The sequence below is a fragment of the Priapulus caudatus genome, unplaced genomic scaffold, assembly GCF_000485595.1.
Source record: "Priapulus caudatus unplaced genomic scaffold, Priapulus_caudatus-5.0.1 Scaffold1048, whole genome shotgun sequence".
NCBI classification, from domain to species: domain Eukaryota; kingdom Metazoa; phylum Priapulida; class Priapulimorpha; order Priapulimorphida; family Priapulidae; genus Priapulus; species Priapulus caudatus.
This window is the reverse complement of record NW_014578109.1, coordinates 48,422-71,942: the sequence shown is the minus strand read 5'-3', so window position 1 is coordinate 71,942 and position 23,521 is coordinate 48,422. Positions and strand designations below refer to the sequence as shown.

Genomic DNA, 23,521 nt, shown 5'->3' with positions numbered 1-23,521 from the left:
ATATTGTTTCCAGAAAACAGACAATTTACAAGAAAACAAGATCGATTGAAGGCCCAGCAGTCGAGGGTACATATACATGAAGTATCTGTTTTATTTCCTCTACACCATGTTGCTGTACATGGCAAATTATAAAATCTGAATGCGAAGAGAAGGGCATCTCGGTACAGGATTTCCAACAGGCCATAATTTCGAGAAACTATTGAGCGCCACATGACAGAAACTGCGTGTGCGCTACTACCATAACCTGGCAGAATTTTACATAGTCACACAGCTGGAACTCACTATCACACAACAGGGTCAAATGAACAAGTGTACTACAACCACTACTATTCAGCCTAGACGAAAACAAGCTGCTGAACCTCCCAACTAAGCCAGGAACTACTGTCTGTCACACGTCAACGAAAAATCCAGTGATGCAAAACATTTTGGCGATGTTAATAAAATGCACAACCAGACGGGGTATTAATTAATAAAGCATGCTGTTGTGTTCTGCTCCAAACTACCTTTCTTTTATCGAACCCAATCATTTCATACACACTGTACAAAAAGCACGAAACCTACGGTGTATCTCTTGACATATTTTACAGTGGCTACAAAAGCTATAATCAGCTACGTACATACAAAGTTTCCTGATCCTGACACGTTAACTCCTCTGAATTCATTATTTCATTGCATTGCCTTCAAATTGTCTTGTATTTCTAACTGCTCAAGAACTTTTCTCGGTACGTAATACGGGATGTATTTACTTCATGTCGTGGAAGGGTCTACAAAAATTTCAAGCCTAAATTTATTGTTGCTTTTATGCGATGACTTCGCCTCTATGGGGCCATTTGTTGCCGGCAGTGCATTTCCAAGAATTCAAAAAGCAAGTCAGCGGTGTCTTCGACCTCCATCATGCTAAAAGCAAATGTTAAAATATAAACTACATTATAAATAGTAAACAAGCCTTACATTATGAACAAGGATTCAGAAATATTGCCAACGTAGCTGCTTTGGACTATTTGAAAATAAACTTTTACAAAACTAAACAAATAACAACACCAGGCAGTAATAGGGCAACCACGGCACCCTGATTCCTATAGGACTTTCTGCAAATACTGCAGCTCTTGCTCTCACTTAAGCACCTCAATTTAGCTGTGGACAAAAAACCAGCTCCTGCTACAAACCTTAACGGTCGGAGTATTCTTGCAAAACAATACACCCTGTAAGCAGGTACGTAGGAAACGCAAGTTTAACTCCGGAAAATGTTACAAATTCTGGAATTTTCCCCACAAAAAAATTATAGTAATTTTCTCGTACAAGATGGCCATGTCCAGCTTTAGAGCACTAGTTGGTATGCACACTGGTGTCGACCATACGTGGTAATTGGGAATTCTGCATGAATGATGACTGAAGGAATACTTGCTCCGTTCTTGTCCATTCACGAAGGTGGCTGGTAACCTATGCTATAAACTCTGTACAGCTTGGACCTCGATAGCAAGTGGCTGATCATGAACAACATGCAAACTGCTGGGCACGGAGCAAATGCATTCCTCCCCCCTCCCCCTGCCGACTGTACTGGACACAACGCTAGAAGACAATGATTATGTTGTACACAATATTCCTTGCTCATTTTATGCTAGATGCAAGATGGCAAATTACAATAATTAACAATCTGCGCAAGGCTTGGATCAGTTGTCGCCTCCCTCGCCTCCTTCATCTCCCTCTCCAGCTGCATCAGATGTCCACAACTGCAAATAGACACAAACGAGACCATTAGCGACGACAACATTCACTTGCAATTTTAATGGTCAAACACATCGCCATTGACAGTGCTATTACAACAGCGAAGATAACCTACTGTCGACATGACAATGACACGCGTTGCCAGCTCTGAATGCAAGTAATTGGATTTATAAAAACAGATATGACACAGCTGTCAGGTACACGGTTAAATATCCGCACCACAGGTAAAATGCTAATTTGTAAAGATCTTTGTCACAGGATCGTTTGGTTTTCCAAGAAAGTTATCTTAAGTGATTTTGAGAAAATATGCTAGAAATACAAATACAACATTCAGAGCAAGATGATACGAAAATTTATGGCATGATTAACTTAAGTTCAGCTACATTGCCATAACTAAATACAACCTTCAGCGTATTAGCCACTGAAGATTAAAATACAGCAGCTAACACACACCAGATTTTCATTACCAATTACACGTAGCTAGCATACCTTCGGACACAATAATCCCAAACTTGAGCAACTGTAAAACTGCGTTTTTACATCTAACAGATGTACAGGTTTTACTAGCCCTGCCTTTGCAGAAATTATTTATTAAAACAGTAGATCTTTAAGTTAATCTTTTCAGGTAACTCTATTGCTATTCTTTGCAGGAACAGATAATGTGCGCTGGAGTGATACATAAGATAAAATTCCCTATTTGCTACTTTAAAATCTGGTTAATTAAATTTGGTTAATAAAGTGTACCAAACAAAATACAGTGGACCCCCGAGATACGAACATTCAATTTCCCCAGAGGCTCGACATTCAAATTTTTGAGATCGTTGAATGTAATGTATTCGACAAACGAATGTCTTACGAACCAGCCAATCAGTGCATGGGCCTAACGCGCGCTCTTTCGGTGAGTGAGTTTAAGTACATGACTGATTGAATGTGGTGTGCTATCATGATTGCACCTGCTGTACGTCATCCTATATAGGGTTCAACACACGCATTTTTCGAGATGCAAACAAATCTGTGGAACATGGAATGAAATTAGCCAAAATGTGAACAGGCCCACCCCAAAATTTAAACAAGCCCTTAGAAAAATTGAACAAGCCCTTAATTTTGTTCAATTTATTCCATTATTAATAAAAGTTATAGCTTTGTGTTTATTAGGCAGAGTCGTAGTATTTCAGTATTTCATTGCTATCAGTGGAGTTCTACTTGTTTGACAGGAATTGCTGGAACATGATTTACTTCTTAGTAGTCGCCAAGTGAATACTAGTCAGGAAATTGGTAAATATTATTGATATAAATGCAAGAAGGCAAAATTTTGAATAGGCCAAGTGGACTGATTATAGGGGGGGTGTAACCGGCGGCCGCCGGCAAAATAGCGCTGATTTTGCGCACTGGCGGAAGGAATTAAATTCGTATTTTGGGGGTCCACTGTATACCTCAAAAGGTTTTCAATAAAATTACAAACTGCACCTGTTCTGCATTTCCAAACTTACGCTCATTAAGGAGTAAGAACACTGAATATATGACATGTTTTTGTCAATCTGTCAATTTGTACATGTTGCAGATGCCCTGACAGGTTATCAAGAAACAAAACCTCAGGTGCAATTTCTAACTCCGTGACCTAGGGCTTAGTAGTTTTGGTCATTACAAAACCGATGCAAATACACTTTTCGTTGTTTATTGATTCAGCGATTCGATAAACCGCACAACAAAGTGTCTCTGAGCAAAGTTTAGGTGAACATGAGAGTTATACCTACAGCATTACTTTTAAATATAAAAAATATATGTAAAAGGTATATACTCAGAAAGAAATTACTCTCAGAAATCAGTGATGAAACTCAGTAAGCGTTTTTAAGTCTGCAAAATTGAGTAACTCCCACTAGTTTAGTCAGTCATCTCTAACTGTATACTGCTATACTGTGTATAATACCATCTTGTGATATATAGTTTATTCCATACTCTTTGAAATAATGTAATGAGCAACACCTTTGTTGCACCTTACCTAACATATGTCATTTTTACCAGCATCTGTTTTTCAACAAGTGCCGCGGAGCGACAGCGCTCATCTAACGTCTACTGCGGTGACTCTGTGGTGGAGTGGTGGGATTCTAGTAAACCCTGTTAGTCCCAAATGTGTTCGCATACACGCCGAAACAGTGGAAGGCACAGGGATGGTATCAGGAACCTTCTCAAAGGAATGTTCGTTGGGATCGTTGTGAAAAGTTGCCACGACATGGCGCGTACGTTTAAGTGTCTTCAGATTAAAGATGGAAGCTCCCATCGTACGTAGTAGTAACAACTATTTGCAAGACAGAATAGGTAAGCACACATCCATTTACCTACGCAAGCCTACGAGCTGAAATAGAGAGCTGCCACCTGTAACTAATTAACGCAGGCAAAAACTACACAGTACCACCACCACATGCACTGGCAGTGGCATACGTTACATGTAACACACTGACAGTACAGAATGCCATAGAAATTATATGATTTAAGGAGCAAAAACCTTCTTCAACCAAATTTAGCTTTTGAAATTTCACTGTGACATTGTAGCCTCATACATCCAGGCATGTATAGATTCTACTAGCGAACCCGGCAGTCAAATTCTTTCTAACAGTAAAGAAATCCATGTTTAACCCGCCTCTTGAGGGTCAAAAGGTTATCCGACACTTACTCTTCGCATGTCAGCAGAAATTACATTTCATGGTCCTTTCAATAAAGTCATAAAAATGCTAGGTCATCGCTGAAACAAAAAAGTTTTCCAATCGCTCATGTCCTTGTTGCAGACCATGTCCTCAGAAAATGTCTAAAATCTGCCCTGTGCCCCATTGACCCTTGACCTGTGACCTCCAATTTCGGCACAGTGATGGCTTTTCCTACCATGATGCTATACACCGACTATCACGAGCCTAGGTCGAGCCGTTTAGATTTGTGCCGCAATTCTGCATTTCCTCCCTATACCTTAAGTTAAGGAGGGAATGTTCCCCTTCATTTACACCTCTTGACCTTTGACCTTTGACCCCCAGCTTCGACATCCCAACTCGTTTTGACGATCCCCTCCCCCGACGTCCCGAATATCGTGACCGTACGTCAAGCGGTTAAGATTTGTGCCCAACTGTTGACGCACGGACGAACGCACGCTCATGCAATTCTACAAGCTGCATCTAACTATGTCAGATGAGCTAAAAATTCAATATCAAAAATATATGCCCTCTCAACATAGAAATGAGGAAAACTATTAATGGCTGTTCTTTCCAATGGATAAAGTCCCTATGATCTATGCACTCTAGCTACACATAATACATAAAATAGTACTTACTGTGAGGTTATCTCTGAGCAACTGCATGATAAGGGTACTGTCTTTGTAGGAGTCTTCGTTCAATGTGTCGAGCTCAGCGATTGCATCATCGAATGCCTGTAAACAAAGGAAAGGGTTATCATAACGAAGTAATGCCACATTAACCTGTAATTAATTTAATCTAATTATTAGATAAAAAATAATAGAAAAAAACAAAACCAATGCATCCCACACGAAATAGTTATCTAGAGCATTATGTGCGGAAATATTGTTTATATAGATTTCCGTAAGTATGCTGCCTTGGCAGCATTCAATATAGAGAATACAGCAACCAATAACTACCCAACTGAAACCTTACCCCAGCCAACACACACAGGATTTCTATAGAATATACGAACAATACATAACATACGCAAACCCATATATACAGAATTACACATTGTTCAAATTTTACCGATAACAGTGCTAATGGTGTGATCCCTTATACATATGCTAATGCTAAGGTATGACGTAAAGTAAAAAAAATTTATACAAGAAAACACAGTTCTTTTACATTAAAATCTTGTATATTTTTGTGTTAATTATGCTAGCCGCACACTATCCGATTTTGCGCTGTGCACAGCATAAACGCCCCGCACACTATCCGACCCGATCCCGATCAATCGGGAGGCCACCGCACACTGTCCGACTCAAAGTTGACGCAAACCATGGCACTCTCGTGGCGTTCCAAGCGGATTTAGCGTGTACTAAGCGTCGGGAGTGTTTACCATGGTTCGAATGCCATTCAATTCGAATGCGGTTCCCATGGCGCTGCTCTGTGATTGGTCAATTTTCTTCAGCGCTAGTCGATCGGGTCGGATGGCCACGCACACTATCCGAGTCGCGTCGTAAGCCCTCGCACACTATCCGACCCGATCTGCTCCCGATTCAAAATTCGAATCGGGTCAAAATGACCTCCAGAGCCAATCTTAAGCCTCCCGATCCAAACCAGAACATCTCAAACCAATCGTAAGCCTTCAAATCACGCTCGGGTCGGATAGTGTGCGGCTAGCATTACACATCTCCTAGCAATCCCTGCCCTTTTCTAGCTAAACAAGAGCCGCAGAGCAACTGGGCTCATCTGAGGTCTGGTGCTACGGTTATAAGTTAACATTTCAGTCGTGCGTAGTGACACCTTTGTTAGGCGCAGATATGCAGAGATACGCAGTTGCGTACACATCATTTCAGCAAACATTTTTTTTATTGCAGAGAGAGAGAGAGAGAGAGAGAGAGAGAGAGAGGAAGAGAGAGAGGGGGGCGAGGGGAGAGAGTCAGTCAGACTAAATTGTTTATAAACAAATTACACCCACGCGGCGCGCTACTGTATCAGTTACGTCATCGATTGAAATGTACATTGCGATTTCGCCGCGTGGCGTCCAAACTTTCGACGAAGATGGCGGGCAGAGGTAAGGCAGACGCACGTATAACGTACAGATTTATTCAATGTCGAGGATCAACACATTTCGACTGACAGGCAACCATCGGGCTCTGCAGCGTCCACAAGCCAGCATCCTCCACCATATCCCGACATTGCACACTACTGTAACGTCGACGGAGAAAGCCATGCCAAGGACAGTACAAAACTGGCAAATTTTCATTAGTAGGTTTGACGATTCATTTCTGCAATTACTTATCTCAAGATTGATTAAACTGAAGTTAAGAAAGTAATTATTTCTGCACTTTTGAGCGCAATATACATTTGACCTATCCTGCCGGGACAGTCTTCTCACTCTGTTCCGATAGATGGCGTGCATACTGACTATGTGCAAGGAATAGATAATCCGAACTAGTTGCTAAATTCGTTTAGCCCATGCTGTGATACTATCAGCCACCCACCTGACACGCAGCAGGGCCTGCATACCTACCAAATCCCATTCGTTGATACAAATCACGTGCCTGAAACTCCTGTTTTATGGTGCATTGTGACCCTAACCCTAACCCTATTAAAATATATATAAAAATTTAATTGTTGTAAATAAATCATGTAAATATTTGCATTAATTGGAAAAAATAGTTAAATGGATAAAAATAGAAAAATAAAGAAAACAGGAAAATAATTAAAAAACAGATGGGATTCGATCCAATGACCTGACCTTTCAGCCGTGATGCTCGTGCTCTACGCGGTCGGCGATTCAGACCTATTGGGTTTGTAGATTACTAGCTGGGCTACCCGGCGATGCCCGGGATTAAAGAGCTAGAATTTAGTCTGCTATCACAGCTGTACTGATCTTATTCGGATTTTATAAATCTGTCCCAAGAATGTCACTTCTGGTCAGTTTTGCAGCGCTATTCTTATTCTTGGTTTTGCCATCTTGAGAGAGGATGTGGAGGTTGTCTGGGTTACCCACCCTGGAGCACCCCACATAGAGCTGGCCATGGGAGAACACTGGCTCACTGAGGTTGAGTCCAACCACCTTGAGGGACTGGCCCTGGGCCTTGTTGATGGACATGGCAAAGCTCAGCTTGACTGGAAACTGCAGCCTCTTGAACTGAAATGGCAGGTCTGATGGGATGAGCGGGATCCTTGGGATGAAGACATTTTCGCCCTTGCCTGTCATGATTTTGGCTTCAATGACTGGGCATGAGCTGCTTCACTGTGAGCCTTGTGCCGTTGCAGAGCTTGGGAGCATCCAGGTTGCGCATTAGCAATATGGGCGCGCTGACCTTGAGCACCAAGTTGTGTGGTGGCAGACCTGAGGGCGCCAAGCTGTTGAGAAATTCGGTCGGATAGTGCATGACCTGATCAGGATCAGGAACTGTGTCCATCGACTTGTAGCTCGTTGGGTTGCCAGGCAGTTGCTCCAGCAGCTTGGCGTTGATGTCATCCATGGCCAAATTCTAGGGAGCAAGGATGGCTCGCTCGCTCAGCCAGTCTTGGTCTTGGTAGCGGAGGTAGAGGTTTGGGAAGACTTTGGTCCTCAGCTGGGTGATGTGCGCCGCTGCTTTGCCGAATGCCAGCTTGACTTGGCCATCAGCTGTGATGGTGAGTCTGCCATTGCCGACCGCCAGCAGTTGCTGAAAGAAGCGGCCAGCTTCTTCATCACCGCTGAGCTGCACCCTCATGTTAGTCTTCAAGCTGTGGCGGTTCACCTCGCTTAAGAGGTACGACGACTTGATGCAGGCATTGACAGCATCTGCTCTTGTTCCTTTGGCGATGATTGGCAAGGTTTGGTGAAAGTCGCCTAAGAGCAGGACAGTCACGCCTCCCATGACGTTTGTGTTGTGCCGAAAGTCTTGTAGGGTGTTGTCGAGTGCTTCAAATGCGCCTTTGTGGCTCATGGTTGCCTCGTCCCAGATGATGAGCTTGCACTCTTGGAACAGCTTGGTCTTTGTGGAGCCACGGCTGATGTTGCAGGTTGGATTTTCCCACTTTGCCAAGTTGAATGGCAGCTTGAAGGCCAAGTGAGCAGTGCACCCTCCGTCCAGCAGGGTGGCAGCAATGCCGCTTGAAGCAACTGCCAGGGCAATCTTCCTCGTCTGCCTGACCTTGGCCAGAAGAAGGTTGGTAACGAAGGTCTGGCCTGTTCTGCCAGGAGCGTCGAGGAAGAAGATGCCGCTTTGTTGTTTTTTTTATCAATTTTTTTGGTCAAATTTTTTTGGCCTAAAATGGTCGTCGCGTCATGCTGATTCAGAATATATATGGTGTTAGGGGTCACCTCTTACGGGTCTCGAGAAGATAGACGGACAGACAGACAGATCCAGTCATTTATGTAGGAGATGGATGTGCCATGAATATGACAATACTGTGACGTCATTGAGGCAGTTGAGGAATCCATGTTTAACCCTCCTCTTGAGGGTCAAAAGGTTATCAGACACTTACTCTTCGCACGTCAGTGGAAAGCACATTTCATGGTCCTTTCAATAAAGAGATAAAAATGGTAGGTCAGCACTGAAACAAACAAGTTTTTCACTCTGTCCATTAGGCCATGTCCTCAGAAAATGTCTAATATCTGACCTTTCCCCCACTGCCCTTTGACCTGTGACCTCCAATATCGCACTGGTGATGGGTTTCCTGCCCATCACACTATACACCAAATATTAAGAGCATAGGTCGAGCCGTTCAGATTTGTGCCGCAATTCCGTATTTCCTCCTATACCTTAAGTTAAGGGGGAAATATTCCCCCTCCGTTGACACATCTTGACCTTTGACCCCCAAATTGGTCATCCCGAGTCCTTTTCATGATCCCCCCCCCCCGACGTCCCAAATATCGTGACCGTACGTCGAGTGGTTAAGATTTGTGCCCAACTGTTGACGGACGCACGCTCATGCGAGTCTAAAAACCAAGGCACTTTGCCCCAAGGGAAACAGATACCACACCAGTTAAATTTTACCTAAATAAGTAAATTGGTATTATTGAAATATTAATAATCAATTAAATGGGTATAATTTCCTGGAGGATCACTATCCTGAAACCACACTGCTTTGAGAAAAAGTGCCGACAATTTGAAAGTATAGCTAGAAAGTTGTGGAGTTTCAATTATAATCAACATATATCACACACTAGCCAAGAAGTTCCAACAATTAAAATTAAAAATTGTTTTAAAAATTGGCTTCTTTCGCTACAAAATTCCCACGCTTGCATGTTTCAAAAACACTAATTCATATTCAACTGTACATAGCATAAAGCAGCAATTAATGTGAGATGCAAGGATTCCAGAATAAATGAGAAGTAACTGATGACAGCTTTGCATCTATACCATGTATATTTAGTAGACATTTTCGCTGATTTGGAAATTCGCATTGGATATTAAATATACACGACTTGCAAACATTTCAGAAGTGCATACCTCAGATTTCCAAACCACACCATTATTACACAAGAAATGTTTGCCCCCGTAAAGAACAAATATAACTTGTGATATGGGCGAACAGAATTTTACATCTGCTGCCCATCCCTGCAAGGCGACCCCTGCTAGTTCTCATGCCAAACGCACATGAGTCACCGTGTCTAATTATATTTCTCCAGTGCAGCCACTGTGCACTGAGCCCAAGCTACAGTACTGCTGAGCATCAGCACATCAATCAATATGGGGCCAAGATGCAGTGGCTGCATGCTGCACTCGAGCCACTCTGGCATGCCAGTCTGGCCAATAAACGCAGCCTGCTTAGTGTAACATTGCGTCTACTAATCTCCAACAGTCAAAAGTCTACTATGCGCGCGCGTAGTATTCGATGAATAATGCGTGGACTGACGTCAGCCGACATGTATGCAGAGTGATTACTGACGTCTACACAGAGTAACCCATGCAATAATATACCATCAGCCATTATTATGCACGTGTTGCACATGAAGGCTTTACTTTCACCTGCCGCTAAGTGGCTATATTGGTACGTGCACATTACAAGCTAGCTGTCATCAAGGATTTGGCAACCAGAGAATATCATCAGGGAAGACACCTTTATGCTCCCCATTGCATAAATGACCAGTGTATGTGCTGTAACTGCTATAGCATTAACCCAATGTTTTATTGTTGCATCTAAACTATACTGCAGAGTTTCTTTTCAACTGCTTTAGTAGAAAGTTGAGGTACAATAATGACACCCCCATCACATATGATAGCAACAACTATAACCTATATTTGTCTCATGCACATGGTAAAGATTTGATATGGATACTAAAACTATCTGAATTTTAATGCACTTACCTGCTTTGCCAAGTGGCAGGCACGTTCTGGCGCATTCAAAATTTCATAGTAAAATACTGAGAAGTTGAGTGCCAAGCCCAACCGGATTGGATGTGTTGGCTGCATCAATTTTTTGGCAATATCAAATGCATCTTGGTATGCTTTCTGTGAATCTTCTATAATACCTATAAGTGACAATGTAAATTGACCTCAATCTCATATTTTTAACCAACTGGTGTTAGGTCAATGGTTATGCTACAACGAAAACACTTATCTTAGAAACTTAAAAGTTTATATTGAAAACATTGTTTTGTGAAATAGAGCAAGCATTTTTTTAAATCACTTTGCAGACACTTTCAACATTATGTACCAAATCAAGGACTCACGCAGCATTTTGTATAAAGTTAATTTTTCTGTTATCTGTCATGCACATAAAATGTAAATAAATTCAATATAAACATTATGCTACTTCTACTAAGGTACAGCACTGTACAGAGATGGCAGCAGTGTTTAACTCAAATACTACTTACTCGTTCTTGAATCCCCTGTGGCTACTTCTGCTAGATACCTGTAGTAATCACCCTTCATCTTAAGGTAGAACACTTTACTTTCTGCATTACTGGCTTTTGAAATCAAGTATTGGTCTAGCAAATTCTGAAACGAAAGAATGTGTACAGCTTGTAAAAATATGTATGAGAATTATTAAAGGAATAAAGTCAAGCATGCGATTTGCTTAATAACGTACACATCGTTGCTGCACATAACATTTCCAACTTTTATTATTAAATTGCTATCATCTTTGGCTGTCGGTTCAACCCTCCATATAGTCAGTATACTTGGCCTATTCAAAATTTTGCCTATCTTGCCCATATATCAACAATATTTCCTGATTAGTTTTTACTTAATGACTGCTAAAAGCAAATTATGTTCCAGCAATTCCTGTCAAACAAGTAGAACTCCACTGACAGACTGATAGCAATGAAATACTGAAATACAAGTATGCCTAATAAGCTAATAAACACAAAGCTAATTAATACTTTAATTAATAATGGAATAAATTGAACAAAATAAAGGGCCTGTTTAAAATTTTGGGTGGGCCTGTTCACATTTAGGCTAATTTAATGCCCTGCTAGCACGCATGCTTTTGCACAGCTAGCTGCTCTGGGCGGGGTGTTTTCTGTTTAAGTGTGCGAGCAGTTCCCGAATCCGACCTATACTGCCATAGCACATCGATCACGAATTGAAACTGTTTTAAAATAATCTGCAGCCAAATTATTGATGCTATGATATACTACAACGGCAACTCACATACAGCACATCTGACTTATGCTGTACATCAGCAGACGGGCTATCTATGGGTAGCCACGCACATTGTAGTAATATGACACCAGTCAACTGAGTACAGCAGCTGCAGAGAGCTAGACCAGGATTGCTTCATTGGCATGTCTGATCTTGGCTACCGAGCGATTCCATGCACAAGCTGAACGTAGTTTTATGATTACTCACTAATAAATTGATCTACATGAACTCACATTGACTTCTGCACACTGACTACCACCTTGGTGTCTGCTGAAGGATATTAAATATGAAACGATTTATGCACTGTTCAGTCATCAAGTTAACTATTTGAGGACATAATAAAAATATTATTTGTTTGCCCTCACCCGACCGACCCGTCAAAAAGGCACCCCCCCCCCCAGCTCGAAACATTTTAGTGATATTATTTTTTTATAAATTGTATCACTGTACATTATATAAATCTGTAGGCAATACATTATATGTACCAAGCAAAACAAACATTCTGATTCAACATAAAAGGTATCTCCACACAAGCACACCCGAGCATGTAGATACACCATGCTGAATTTGTAAAAATACCCCCTCAAAAAAAGTCTACCTACCTACCCAAACTTTTCAGCCTGGGTCGGGTGAAGGCAAACAAATATTTTTTTTATTGTGGCCTGAGTAAAGGTACTGGCTTACATAATTAATTTGCTTATAAACTCATGTACATGTATGCATATTAAAAAAAAAAACTAGCATAACTGTTCTCAAATTAAATAAATTTTAATTTTGCTTTACTGATTAAACTAGTGTTAAACAATTGAGACAAACAATTTTACTTTGGCCAGAAACCTGTGTTAAATTTGACATAAACTAAACCAAGAAACCCTACTAAACTCCACAATATTAGTTTTTTAGGAACATTCCTTTTGCAGAAAATTATAATATACTGTCATAATATCCCTAATTGCAACTGCAATATACGACAGCTACGAAAGCTATTTTAATCTTGTTATACAATATCATGTTTGAACTGTATAGGTTACATTATATTTGTGTTCTGATTAATAGAGTTTATAGAGTAATATTAGTTAATTATTCAAGTGGATAAACTAAGTCAGAAATTTGTGATCCAAGTATAACTCAGTCATCAGACTCATCACTCTTGGATGGATAATGACACTCAGCACCACAAAAAATGCAGTTCTTCTGAATTACATAGGCATTAAAGCAGATATTTATATAAAATAACATTGTTTTAGTGTTACAAATCTGCTCTGTGGGGGATTTCAAACAGTTTGCATCACTGGAGATTTGCTAAATGGTAAACATTAGATTTGTAGGAATATTTCCAATATTTCCATTAATTATTAATTGATCAATGAATCACTGAATGTGAACAACCGATGCCCGATCATGAAATTTTGACAATTCTTGAGACTACTTTCTGTCTCTGCATTAAAACCTTATTTGACATTCATAATTACCCATGCTACATCTAATGGAATGTAACATAAGGAGTCCTGCCATCCCGTACTGATGTGACATAATACACAAGTGTACTTATATGCACTTTGACATGGGGCTGGCCATGAGATAGTCCAATAACCTCCTTATATATATGCGTATGCTTATATTTCCTTATACGCAATGCATTGCTTAATTTATCACTGCAAACAAGAAGGCAACGGGGCCAAAGGTGTGCAAGTCCCTTTGCTTTTCCATATGTGCATGACACTGGCACTACCACGTGAATCCAAAGGAATTAACTAGGATTTCACTAGTGGGTATGACGTATTAAGAAACCAATGAAACACACCAGACGACTGGAGAGTTATCAGCATGCCGTTGCATATGATAAACCGATGGTCTATACTAGCACGTGGAATTAAAACGCGCGATTAATACATGCAACAGCAAAACCATGCAGACGAATAATAACACTGAGCTTATGTCCTGCTTACCAGCACATCGTAACAGATATCCCGTAATTCTTTTTCCACCTTTTCTCTGTATTCTCTGGCCATCTGTTGTTTCTTCTCACTTCCTTCTGTTTTCTGTTCGATACTTGATATTACCCTCCACGAACTTCGCCTTGCCCCGACGACATTTTTGTAAGCTACAGACAGCAAGTTCCTCTCTTCGTTGCTGAGCTCCACGCCTGTTTCTGTTACTGATTTCATTGCTGCTGCCATGTCGTCGTACCTTTCGGCCTGCTCGGCCAGCTTGGCCCTTTGCACCAACTCGTCCTTATCCATTTTCTGAATCTGAAAATTTGAACTAAACCCTCAATTTAGCTGAAATCAGCGTTCTGTACAAATTTCCAGGCTCTCGCAAAAATGGCGGACGGCAGGGACCGTTTTACTCATGTGAACCGGTCGAAATTAATGCGCGATCTCAAATTACCCGCAAATAGACCTACTGGATTAAACTATCTAATTTGACAAAATCGAAGCTAATAAATACTTACTATCACGTGTATTGTGTGTTTCTTAGTCAATATTAGATTCTCGCAACGCACGAATTATTTTCAATCAGGCAAAATAGTTCCCTTCAAGTAGTTCCGCTTGGGGATTCCAGAAGCTGCAGGGTCCTCACTTCTTTAGACAAGGTAAGTGACGTCACTGTCGCCAAGGAAAAATATATCGATAAACTGATAAACGGTAGCAGATACTGGAATTTTATCGACCGGGCCTTTCAAACACTTAACCAATGTTAACTTAACTAGTGTTCGCTTTCAGGCAGCACCGAGCATCGCCAGCTCCAAGCATAAAGAGTAGAGTGCTGTTATCGGGCGTGGCCTAATTTTGCCCCTCCGCGCACGTGACGTCATTTCCGATTTGGCGACGTTTGTACCGGAAACTCAATGAGAGCGCATAGCACGTGTTGGTATCAATTATCATTAGTCCATTACCATTAGGCATTACCTCACCAGGATTCTTTGGTGAAGTGCAGTAGAGATAGTGTACGAAATCTAGAAGTCGTAATTAAGATGCCGAAATCGAAAAGAGACAAAAAAAGTAAGTAAATCTGTTTAAAGTTAAACGTGAAGAAAATTTAGGTCATCAAAGCGATGCATGATTCATTGATTGATGACCTGTGCTGTAGTGTAGACGTGTGTAGTGTAGCCTAGGCTGTAGCCAGTGCACTGTGTAGGCTGTACGTAGGCTGTACTATAGACACAATAATGTAACCCAACAAGAGTAGGGTTACAACGCGAGCCTATTCTTTTCTTTGGAGGAGCCCCTGAATGATTCACTCAGAGCGGTTTTATGGTGCGTTTTTCGGCCCAAGGATAGAGAACATGGGTCCCAATAAAACCAATGTGCTTAACCCTAACCCTAATTCTAACCCTAACCCTAACCCTAACCAGGCATAACCCTAACCTATTATATTGATATAATATTATATTTATATTGATGTAAATGACATTGGTTTTATTGGGACCCATGTTCTCTATCCTTGAACCCGTTTTTCGAGACTTGAACTTCTAAACTGCATGGGTTTATTCTAAACAAACACGAACCTTTCTCCGCTATCCTGGGACTTAATTACTACTGGTATGTATCACAATACTTTGTAACCAGAGAGACTGGGTACAAGATGGCGTTGCGCAAAAGATGCGTTGTTCCCCGACCGCCGAGAGCGGTTAAGCTGTGAACTTTCGCGGGACTGGGCGCACGCGACTGTGGGGTGTTGTATGTAGCATCTCGCGCTGCCCGCTATACGAATTCGCGCGCCGAAGGAGGGCGGGCGTGCGAATCCGTATAGCGGGAAGCGTAACATCGCGCAGTTTTCATCAGACGTACACCGGCTTGACTACGGCAGCCTTGGGGGGAGGGGCAGCAGGGGCCAGTATACGTAGGATTAGCTACGTGTAAATACTGGCACGGCCACGCCGCAAAAAATTAATATGGGTCGTTTGGAGATGGCCTCTAGCCGTCGATGGCGAAATGTCAGTTGGATTGCGCCCAGTTTTCGCGGAGTTCGTTTTTAGACCCCTGGCTCAGATATCGCTGCGCGCAATAACGGGGGCCGCATGTCCGTCTAGTAATATAACCTGTTAAAAAATTACGAAATGAAGAGCGGCGTTATTTCGAGCGCCATTTCTGTGGACCTGTGAGGTACGCATTCTCCATGCGCATAGCATTCGGCTACCTTCGGCTCCTGTGTTGCCTGACATGCTGGCTCTGATGACGTCATGACTGACAGCAGGCATCCCATGATGCATTCGATCTTGGAGCCGAAGTTAGCCGAACGCTATACGCATTGAGAATGCGTACGTCACAGGTCAACAGAAATGGCGCTCAAAATCACTGGCAGCAAGAACAAGTCGGCACCTGCAGCTACAGCACACACGCGGCCATTGACTATATATAACAACATGGTGCTTAACTCGTCGCCGCACAGACCACAACTCACCATTTTCAATCAGTTACAACTCTGGTGTTCCTGCAGGTAACGCCACTTTCCAACTATCGTTGGAATCGCGCATTTTTGACAATCGGCCTGCCAGAATGTGCTCAAATCACAGACATTCCTCAAATATACATGCGAAATGGTCCTTCGGATGCTACTAGGCAAGAAGGCGGCTGCGCCCAACCGCTGGCGGCTGCGCTGATTGGCTGCAGCAAGTTCACGTGCACCACCACTTCGCCCAGTAATAGACGAACCCGCATCCCGCTAGGCAATACAGATCGACGAGCGTACAGCGAGAGAGAGGGTTCGTCTAACATGACTCACTCGCGATGTCAACAAACGTAGTTACGCAGCCTGTCTGCACGTTAAACTTGCTGCAGCCAATCAGCGCAGCCGCCAGCGGTTGGGCGCAGCCGGCTTTTTGCCTAGTAGCATCCGAAGGATCATTTCGCATGTATATTTGAGGAATTTCCCTGATTTGAGCGCATTCTGGTGGGCCGATTGTCAAAAATGGCGGGTGTAGCTTGTTCAGCAGTCTTCCGCGATTCCAACGATACTTGGAAAGTGGCGTCACCTGCAGGAACACCGGAGTTGTAACTGATTGAAAACGGTGAGTTGTGGTTCGTGCGGCGGCGAGTTAGGCACCATGTTGTTATCAGGGTTCTCCCTACGTTGCGCAAACGGGGCGCGCGCGCCCCGTTTGGGAAAACTCCCCCCTGTTTGAATCGTTGCGCCCCGTTTGGGAAAACTCCCCCCTGTTTGAATCGTTGCGCCCCGTTTAAAATTCACGGAGGTGTCACAATAAACCGTTTGCCAGCGCGGGAATCGAGCCGTCAGAATTCCGTTCGACGAGGACACACGCACCGTGATTTTTAGCCTGTACCGACGCATGCCTGAAGACATCACAAGTTAACTTGAACATGCACAGTTAACCTTGAACTAACTGTAACACTCGACTGCGGCTATCTATATATGCAGAACCCAACATACCGTCTATGGTGGGTGGCGATTTTACGCATTAATTAGGTCGTCACGGTAAAAAACCCCCGCCGGACCCCCCTAATTTCCCACCCTCCCCCCTCCCCCTAGTTCTCCCCTTCCCCTCCTCCTCCCTTCCCCCCCTACACCTCCCTTCCCCCCTGTTTGAATTTCATCCTGGGGAGAACCCTGGTTATATATAGTTAATGGCCGCGTGTGTGCTGTAGCTGCAGGTGCCGACTTGTTCTTGCTGCCAGTGCTCGAAATATCGCCGCTCATCACTTCAAAATTTTGTAACAGTATTATTAGTTTAATACAGAGTTTTGTGATTAAAACTAGTTTGTTTTATATTAGCAAGGTAGGACAGCTGATCAATAATACCGCAAAGAATCGTCAAAATAAAACGGGCAAAGTTTCTTAATTCGACTAATACTGCAACATGTACCGCGTTCAAACGGTAATGGTTTGGCTCGAGCTAAATGGGCTCAATTTTGCTCGGGCCGGTTTGAGTCGGAGCGTTCACACGTACGCAAGTGAATACTGTCTGTCAAATTCAAATTCAAATTCAAATAAATTTTATTGCACAAATATCTCACAGATACTTTGGCAGTATGTTGCAAGATGGCGTTGTGTACGCAATTATCAATCTCGAATTTTTATAATGTTTTGGACTTTATTTTGTCGAAGTACACGTTCGACACTCGCGGCATCTACCGCTCTACCGATTTAGCTGGTGTTAAAATTTGGCTCGGGCCTGGTCAGACGTTTTCGATGGGACCAAATTGGCTCGTGCTAACTCGGCACGGCCCCGAAAAACCGTCCGTGTTAACGCTCGGCTCGAGCCAAATTTGGCGCGGGCCTAATTAGGCTCCAGGGCTAAAAAGGTCCATGTGAACGCGCCTATGGTTTCAGCATTTCACCGTTGCATGCTCGCCTTCTTAATACGCTCTTGATATAATCATAGTATTTGTAATACAGTGAGTACTATACTAATATATAATTATTTTTCTTGCAGTTTCTTTAACACAAGTAAAAAAGAAACCAAAGGGACGCCAGAATCTTGTTGAGGAGGTGAGATTATAGTACATTGGGGGTGTTAAGCGTATATAAGTTGTGTAGTTTTAATAGTAATTAATGCATATCTAGAGTTTGCTCCAATCGATAGATGTCATGTATTTCTAATACCTACTTCTCCATCTTCTGTTTGCTGGCCATCTTTCCCATATTAGCAGTACGATGAGAGCATGAGAGAGGGTAACTTGAAAAAAATTGGACATCATAAACTATCACATCGTTCCTATTGTAAACCTTCCCAATTACCCTTGGAGACTCCCATATTATTGTACGTGGCTGAAAACATGGGTAACACTGCTTTGCTAATCGCAATGTGTTCAGGTATGTAGCAGTGCGAGCAGCCTTTTAAATAAATTATCATCAATAGTTTTTAAAATATATTCAAAAAGTGTTTCGTGTGAATATTAAACAATCAAATGTTGTATGTAACCGTTTTCATACTTAATTTAATTGAAAACATGTTTATTTTATAACTAAGTCAACTTTTATCTTTAGAGCAGGTTTTTGTATCAATGGGACATAGAAAAAAACATCAGTGTGAATAAGTTATTTTAACAAATATCTCCATATTGTAAATGTAATGGGGTTATGGTTTTAGTACTGATGAAAATTTCCATTTTTGGCAGGTGCAAAAATGTGTTGACAGCTATGCCAGAGTATTTGTTTTCTCAGTGAAAGACATGAGAAACAAATACCTGAAAGACCTTAGGGAAGATTGGAATCACAGCAGGTAGGTGTTGTTGGTATAAGAAAAATAACTATATTGCATTCTCACTAAATAACTACAGATAATATTTGGTTGTCATGCTGTTTGCTCCGCACAGCAGAACATTATAGGACCGTGCCATTAATACAGATTGTGCAGAATACGTATAAAAAAGCTAAGCATATTTGATGCAATGCAAACATTGGTCTGAAAATGAAAATAGCACCATTCAATAGTATGTATAGGATGATAATAAAATTGTGTGATCATAGTGTATTCATTGTAGTTACCTGTTGATTGTGTGCTTTGTGTATCTCTTTTTTAATACCTTCTCAGATTTTTCTTGGGGAAAAACCGAGTAGTTGCGTTTGCTCTTGGTAAGACAGAAGAGAAAGCGTATCGTCCTAATCTTCATAAGATAGCGGAACGTCTCAAAGGACAGCGTGGTCTGCTTTTTACAAATGAGCCAAAGGAGGCTGTCCTTCAGTAGGTTTGAGTTCTAAATTCCTTCAAACCTTCATCCCCCTAATTGAAGGCTGTCATAAATTTTGTATACACACTATCAATTCATGGATGTCATATAAAAAAAATTCCCAAAAATATCACATTTGGCACAAGCAAGTGTTGTGGATTGATGAATGTAGTTTACAAAATGTTAACAAACTGCCATGTCCATTCGTTTAAAATTTACTTGGGTGTGTGCAGACAGCAGCAAAGTAAATTTCTGTGGTTGTAAATTGGGTGATACAATTTTAGGACAAATGTGCTTTTTGGTGTAAAACACATTATACATGGGTGTAATTATTCTAAAGTACATATTACATAAGCATTTAATGCAGTAAATGTAATTCTGTTTTAGGTATTTCAATGATTTCCTACAGCCAGACTATGCTAGGACAGGCAACGTTGCGACACGAACAGTGATATTAGAAAGTGGGCCTTTAGAATTTCCACACTCAATGGAATCACAGTTAAGACAACTGGGCCTACCTACACGACTTGAGAAAGGTAAATTTTATCAGTTTGGTTGCTGTAATTTTGATCTGAAAACACTAAAATTTAAATTCATTCCTTATTTTATAGCAAATTCATAGGAATTCATAGAATCTAATATATTAGTATAACCGATATAAAAGTTATCTGTTTTTATCTGAATTAGTTACTTAAATTGATCATTATTATTATTTGTACTGCTGGCACAGTACGGCATAATCACCTTTTAAAAAATAATTTCAGGTGTCGTGACTCTCGCTTCTGAATATACAGTCTGCAAAAAGGGAGTTGCACTGACAGCAGAACAAGCAAGAATATTGGTGTGTCTAGTGTGGGAAATAGTTCATGTAACTGGTTGGGAACATTGAGTGGTTGATGCCCTTTGACATCTTTGTGGTAATGCCATTGGGCAACCATCTTAAGGTTCATCTTGACCCTTGACACTTCATTCCATAATTTTTAGCTCATCTGCCGTAGTCCGATGCAGCTTGTAGAATCGCATGATCGTGCGTGCGTCCGTGCGTCCGTCAACAGTTGGGCACAAATCTTAACCGCTCGACGTACGGTCACGATATTTGGGACGTCGGGGGGAGATCGTGAAAAGGACTCAGGATGACAAATTTGGGGGTCATGGGTCAAAGGTCAAGACGTGTAAACGGAGGGAATATTTCTCCCTTAACTTAAGGTATAGGAGGAAATACGGAATTGCGGCACAAATCTTAACGGCTCGACCTATGCTCTTAATATTCGGTGTATATTGTGATGGGCAGGGAACCCATCACCAGTGCAAAATTGGAGGTCACAGGTCAAAGGGCAGTGGGGGAAAGGTCAGATATCAGACATTTTCTGAGGACATGGCCTAATGGACAGAGTGAAAAACTTTTTTGTTTCAGCGCTGACCTACCATTTTTATCACTTTATTGAAAATTTTATTGAAAGGACCATGAAATGTGCTTTCCACTGACGTGCGAAGAGTAAGTGTCTGATAACCTTTTGACCCTCAAGAGGAGGGTTAAACATGGATTCCTCAACTGCCTCAATGATGTCACAATGTTCTCATATTCATGGCACATCCATAATCTAGAAAGCCTCTCAGCCTGGATAGCCGACGCCGCAGGCGTCATGGCTCAAAGGTTGTTGGATTGAATCTCATCAGATTTTTTATTATTTACCTGTTTTCTGTATTTTTCTATCTTTATCCATTTAACTATTTTTTTTCCAATTAACGCAAATATTTACATGATTTATTTACAACAATTTAATAACAACAAATAACTTTTACAACAATTAATTTTTTATATTTTTAATAGGGTTAGGGTTAGGGTCACAATGCACCATAAAACAGGAGTTTCAGGCACGCGATTTGTATCAACCAATGGGATTTTGGAGGTATGCAGAATGCAGAAGGTTGCTGAAATGATGTGTACGCAACTGCGTATCTGCATATCTGCACCTAACAAAGGTGTCACTACGCACGACTTAAATGTTACGTTTATAACCGTTGCAACAGACCTCAGATGAGCCCAGACGCTCTGCAGTTCTTGTTCTTTCTTTTGCTCATTGTTAAGTGCTACGTACGTGAATGAGAATGACATAATTCATTTACCTAAATATTTGCACAAGTAATCGTTGTTGAGTTGATGTCATTGCTAGTTGGTTTCGTTCTTTACTTGATATGTCTAAAGTCTTATTGTTTGCATTTGATCAGTTTAGCTTCAATAAGTTCTCATTCAGTCTAACTTCAATCAGTTAACATTAATCAGTTCAACCTCATTATTAGTTAAAACAAAATGTATGTCTTGAAACGCTTTTAATACGTGTCCTCATTATTTCAGAAACTATTTGGAGAACAACTAGCAAACTTCATGCTTCCCATAGATTGTATGTGGTCCAACAATGGCAAATTTGAAAGCTTTGCAAAGGTGTTGGATAATGAAATGGAAGCCGGCTCTGAGGGTGAAGACTCCGACACCTAATAGCGAGGGTGATGTTAGTTTGACCAAACTGACTTCTGTTAGGCTGAGAATGTGAAAGGGGAAAATTGGATGTGACTACTGTCAAGCATCACCCAAAATGTGGAGGCTTTGTGTTGGTTTCCCACAGTTTCGGCGAGCACTGATGGCATACTCAACACGGCTATTAACAACTGCAGTTTGTTCAGCGTCATGTAACATCAGGAAAATTGCAAACAAGTGTAATCATCATGACTCTGTGAAAGGCTGAATGTATGTACATGATATAGGTAAATTTGGTGGCACTAGAGCAAGAAGTGTGTTGTGCCGTGCAGAGTATTGGTAATCTCACCATTAAACCTATAAATACTATTCCATTTGCAAATTAATTGTCGCTATAATCAAATATACCATGGTTTTACGGTGTGATCAATTTCATTTTTCTCTGCCATAACAATAAATTCGAAGTGTTTTTCAAGTTGGTGTAATCAGTAACATATCTAGCTGCTATATTTCATCATGTTTTGCCTGATTTTCTGTTTTTAAGCAATGATTTCGAAATAAATTCTTTAAGAAATAGCTGTCTATATTAAAGGGTTTATTGCGAAATCATTGCTCCAAAATGCACAATCCAAAAACATATAGCTAAATATAGTCTCACCTCATAGCGAATATATTACTGATTACACCAACTTGAATAACTAAGAATTTATGCTGTTATAGCATAGAAAAATGGAATTGCAAACGCTGTAACACCATGCCATGGCATATTTGATTATAGTGACAATGAATTTGCAAATGGTGCTTTAGTTTACCGACAAGGTACCAGTGCTTCCATGGTGCACACCGAGGACCTGTTTAGCAACGAGCATGCTGGCTGGCACGTCTATATGTTTGGAAAGAGGGTTTCTATTTGGCAGTGTTGTTATTTACACTTACATGTAATGCCACCTAAAGTAACAGTTATTCTATTTCTGGGCAATTTGCGTATATGATGGCCTTATTCTAATTTCGTCATCTGGCTAAATACACACAATTGTACGGTGACTAACGTGGTAGCAAGTGAGAGGTTGAAATTCACGTCTGGTTGCGAGTATATGCCGTGAGCATCGTGTATTTTCATGCGATAATTTGATACAGCCGTTTATGAACGTGACTATATCTGTCTGAAGTAATCCTAGCAATGCTACCTGAGCACAGTGAGTGTTGCCATGACAACTAATGCATTGCAGCACATACACACAGGTGCGTTTGCGTGTGCGTAACATGTACATGTTACAGATATGCCCATGTGTAAAGGTTCATTATATATTAGTGTTTTTAAAACTGTTGTAAATAAAATGACAGCATCGATTGACAACAAACAATTGAGTTTTAGCTCGTTTGTTCTGTTCACTGTTGCAATGCGACAGCTACACCTAGACGGTGCGT

At 41.3% G+C, this 23,521-nt stretch overlaps 2 protein-coding genes across 3 annotated transcripts; one reads left to right on the top strand and one right to left on the bottom strand.

Annotated features, from left to right (window-relative positions):
- Positions 1-60: 60 nt before the first annotated feature.
- LOC106815132 (14-3-3 protein zeta) lies at positions 61-14,340 on the bottom strand. Of its 2 annotated transcripts, XM_014819561.1 has the most exons (6): positions 13,933-14,340; positions 11,215-11,338; positions 10,706-10,869; positions 5,042-5,137; positions 1,642-1,730; positions 61-897 (listed from the first exon to the last, which is right to left on the bottom strand). In XM_014819561.1, exons 1-5 carry the CDS (start codon positions 14,224-14,226, stop codon positions 1,671-1,673), a joined length of 738 nt encoding a protein of 245 aa, XP_014675047.1. In that variant the 5' UTR covers positions 14,227-14,340; the 3' UTR covers positions 61-897; positions 1,642-1,670. The 2 variants fall into 2 exon arrangements, with proteins under 2 accessions (XP_014675047.1, XP_014675046.1); XM_014819560.1 differs by having other exon boundaries at positions 61-1,730.
- Positions 14,308-23,457, top strand: LOC106815130 (mRNA turnover protein 4 homolog). The gene is made up of 8 exons (XM_014819558.1): positions 14,308-14,337; positions 14,516-14,579; positions 18,381-18,436; positions 19,066-19,169; positions 19,482-19,631; positions 20,005-20,153; positions 20,382-20,458; positions 21,974-23,457. Exons 1-8 carry the CDS (start codon positions 14,308-14,310, stop codon positions 22,112-22,114), a joined length of 771 nt encoding a protein of 256 aa, XP_014675044.1. The 3' UTR covers positions 22,115-23,457.
- Positions 23,458-23,521: the final 64 nt, after the last annotated feature.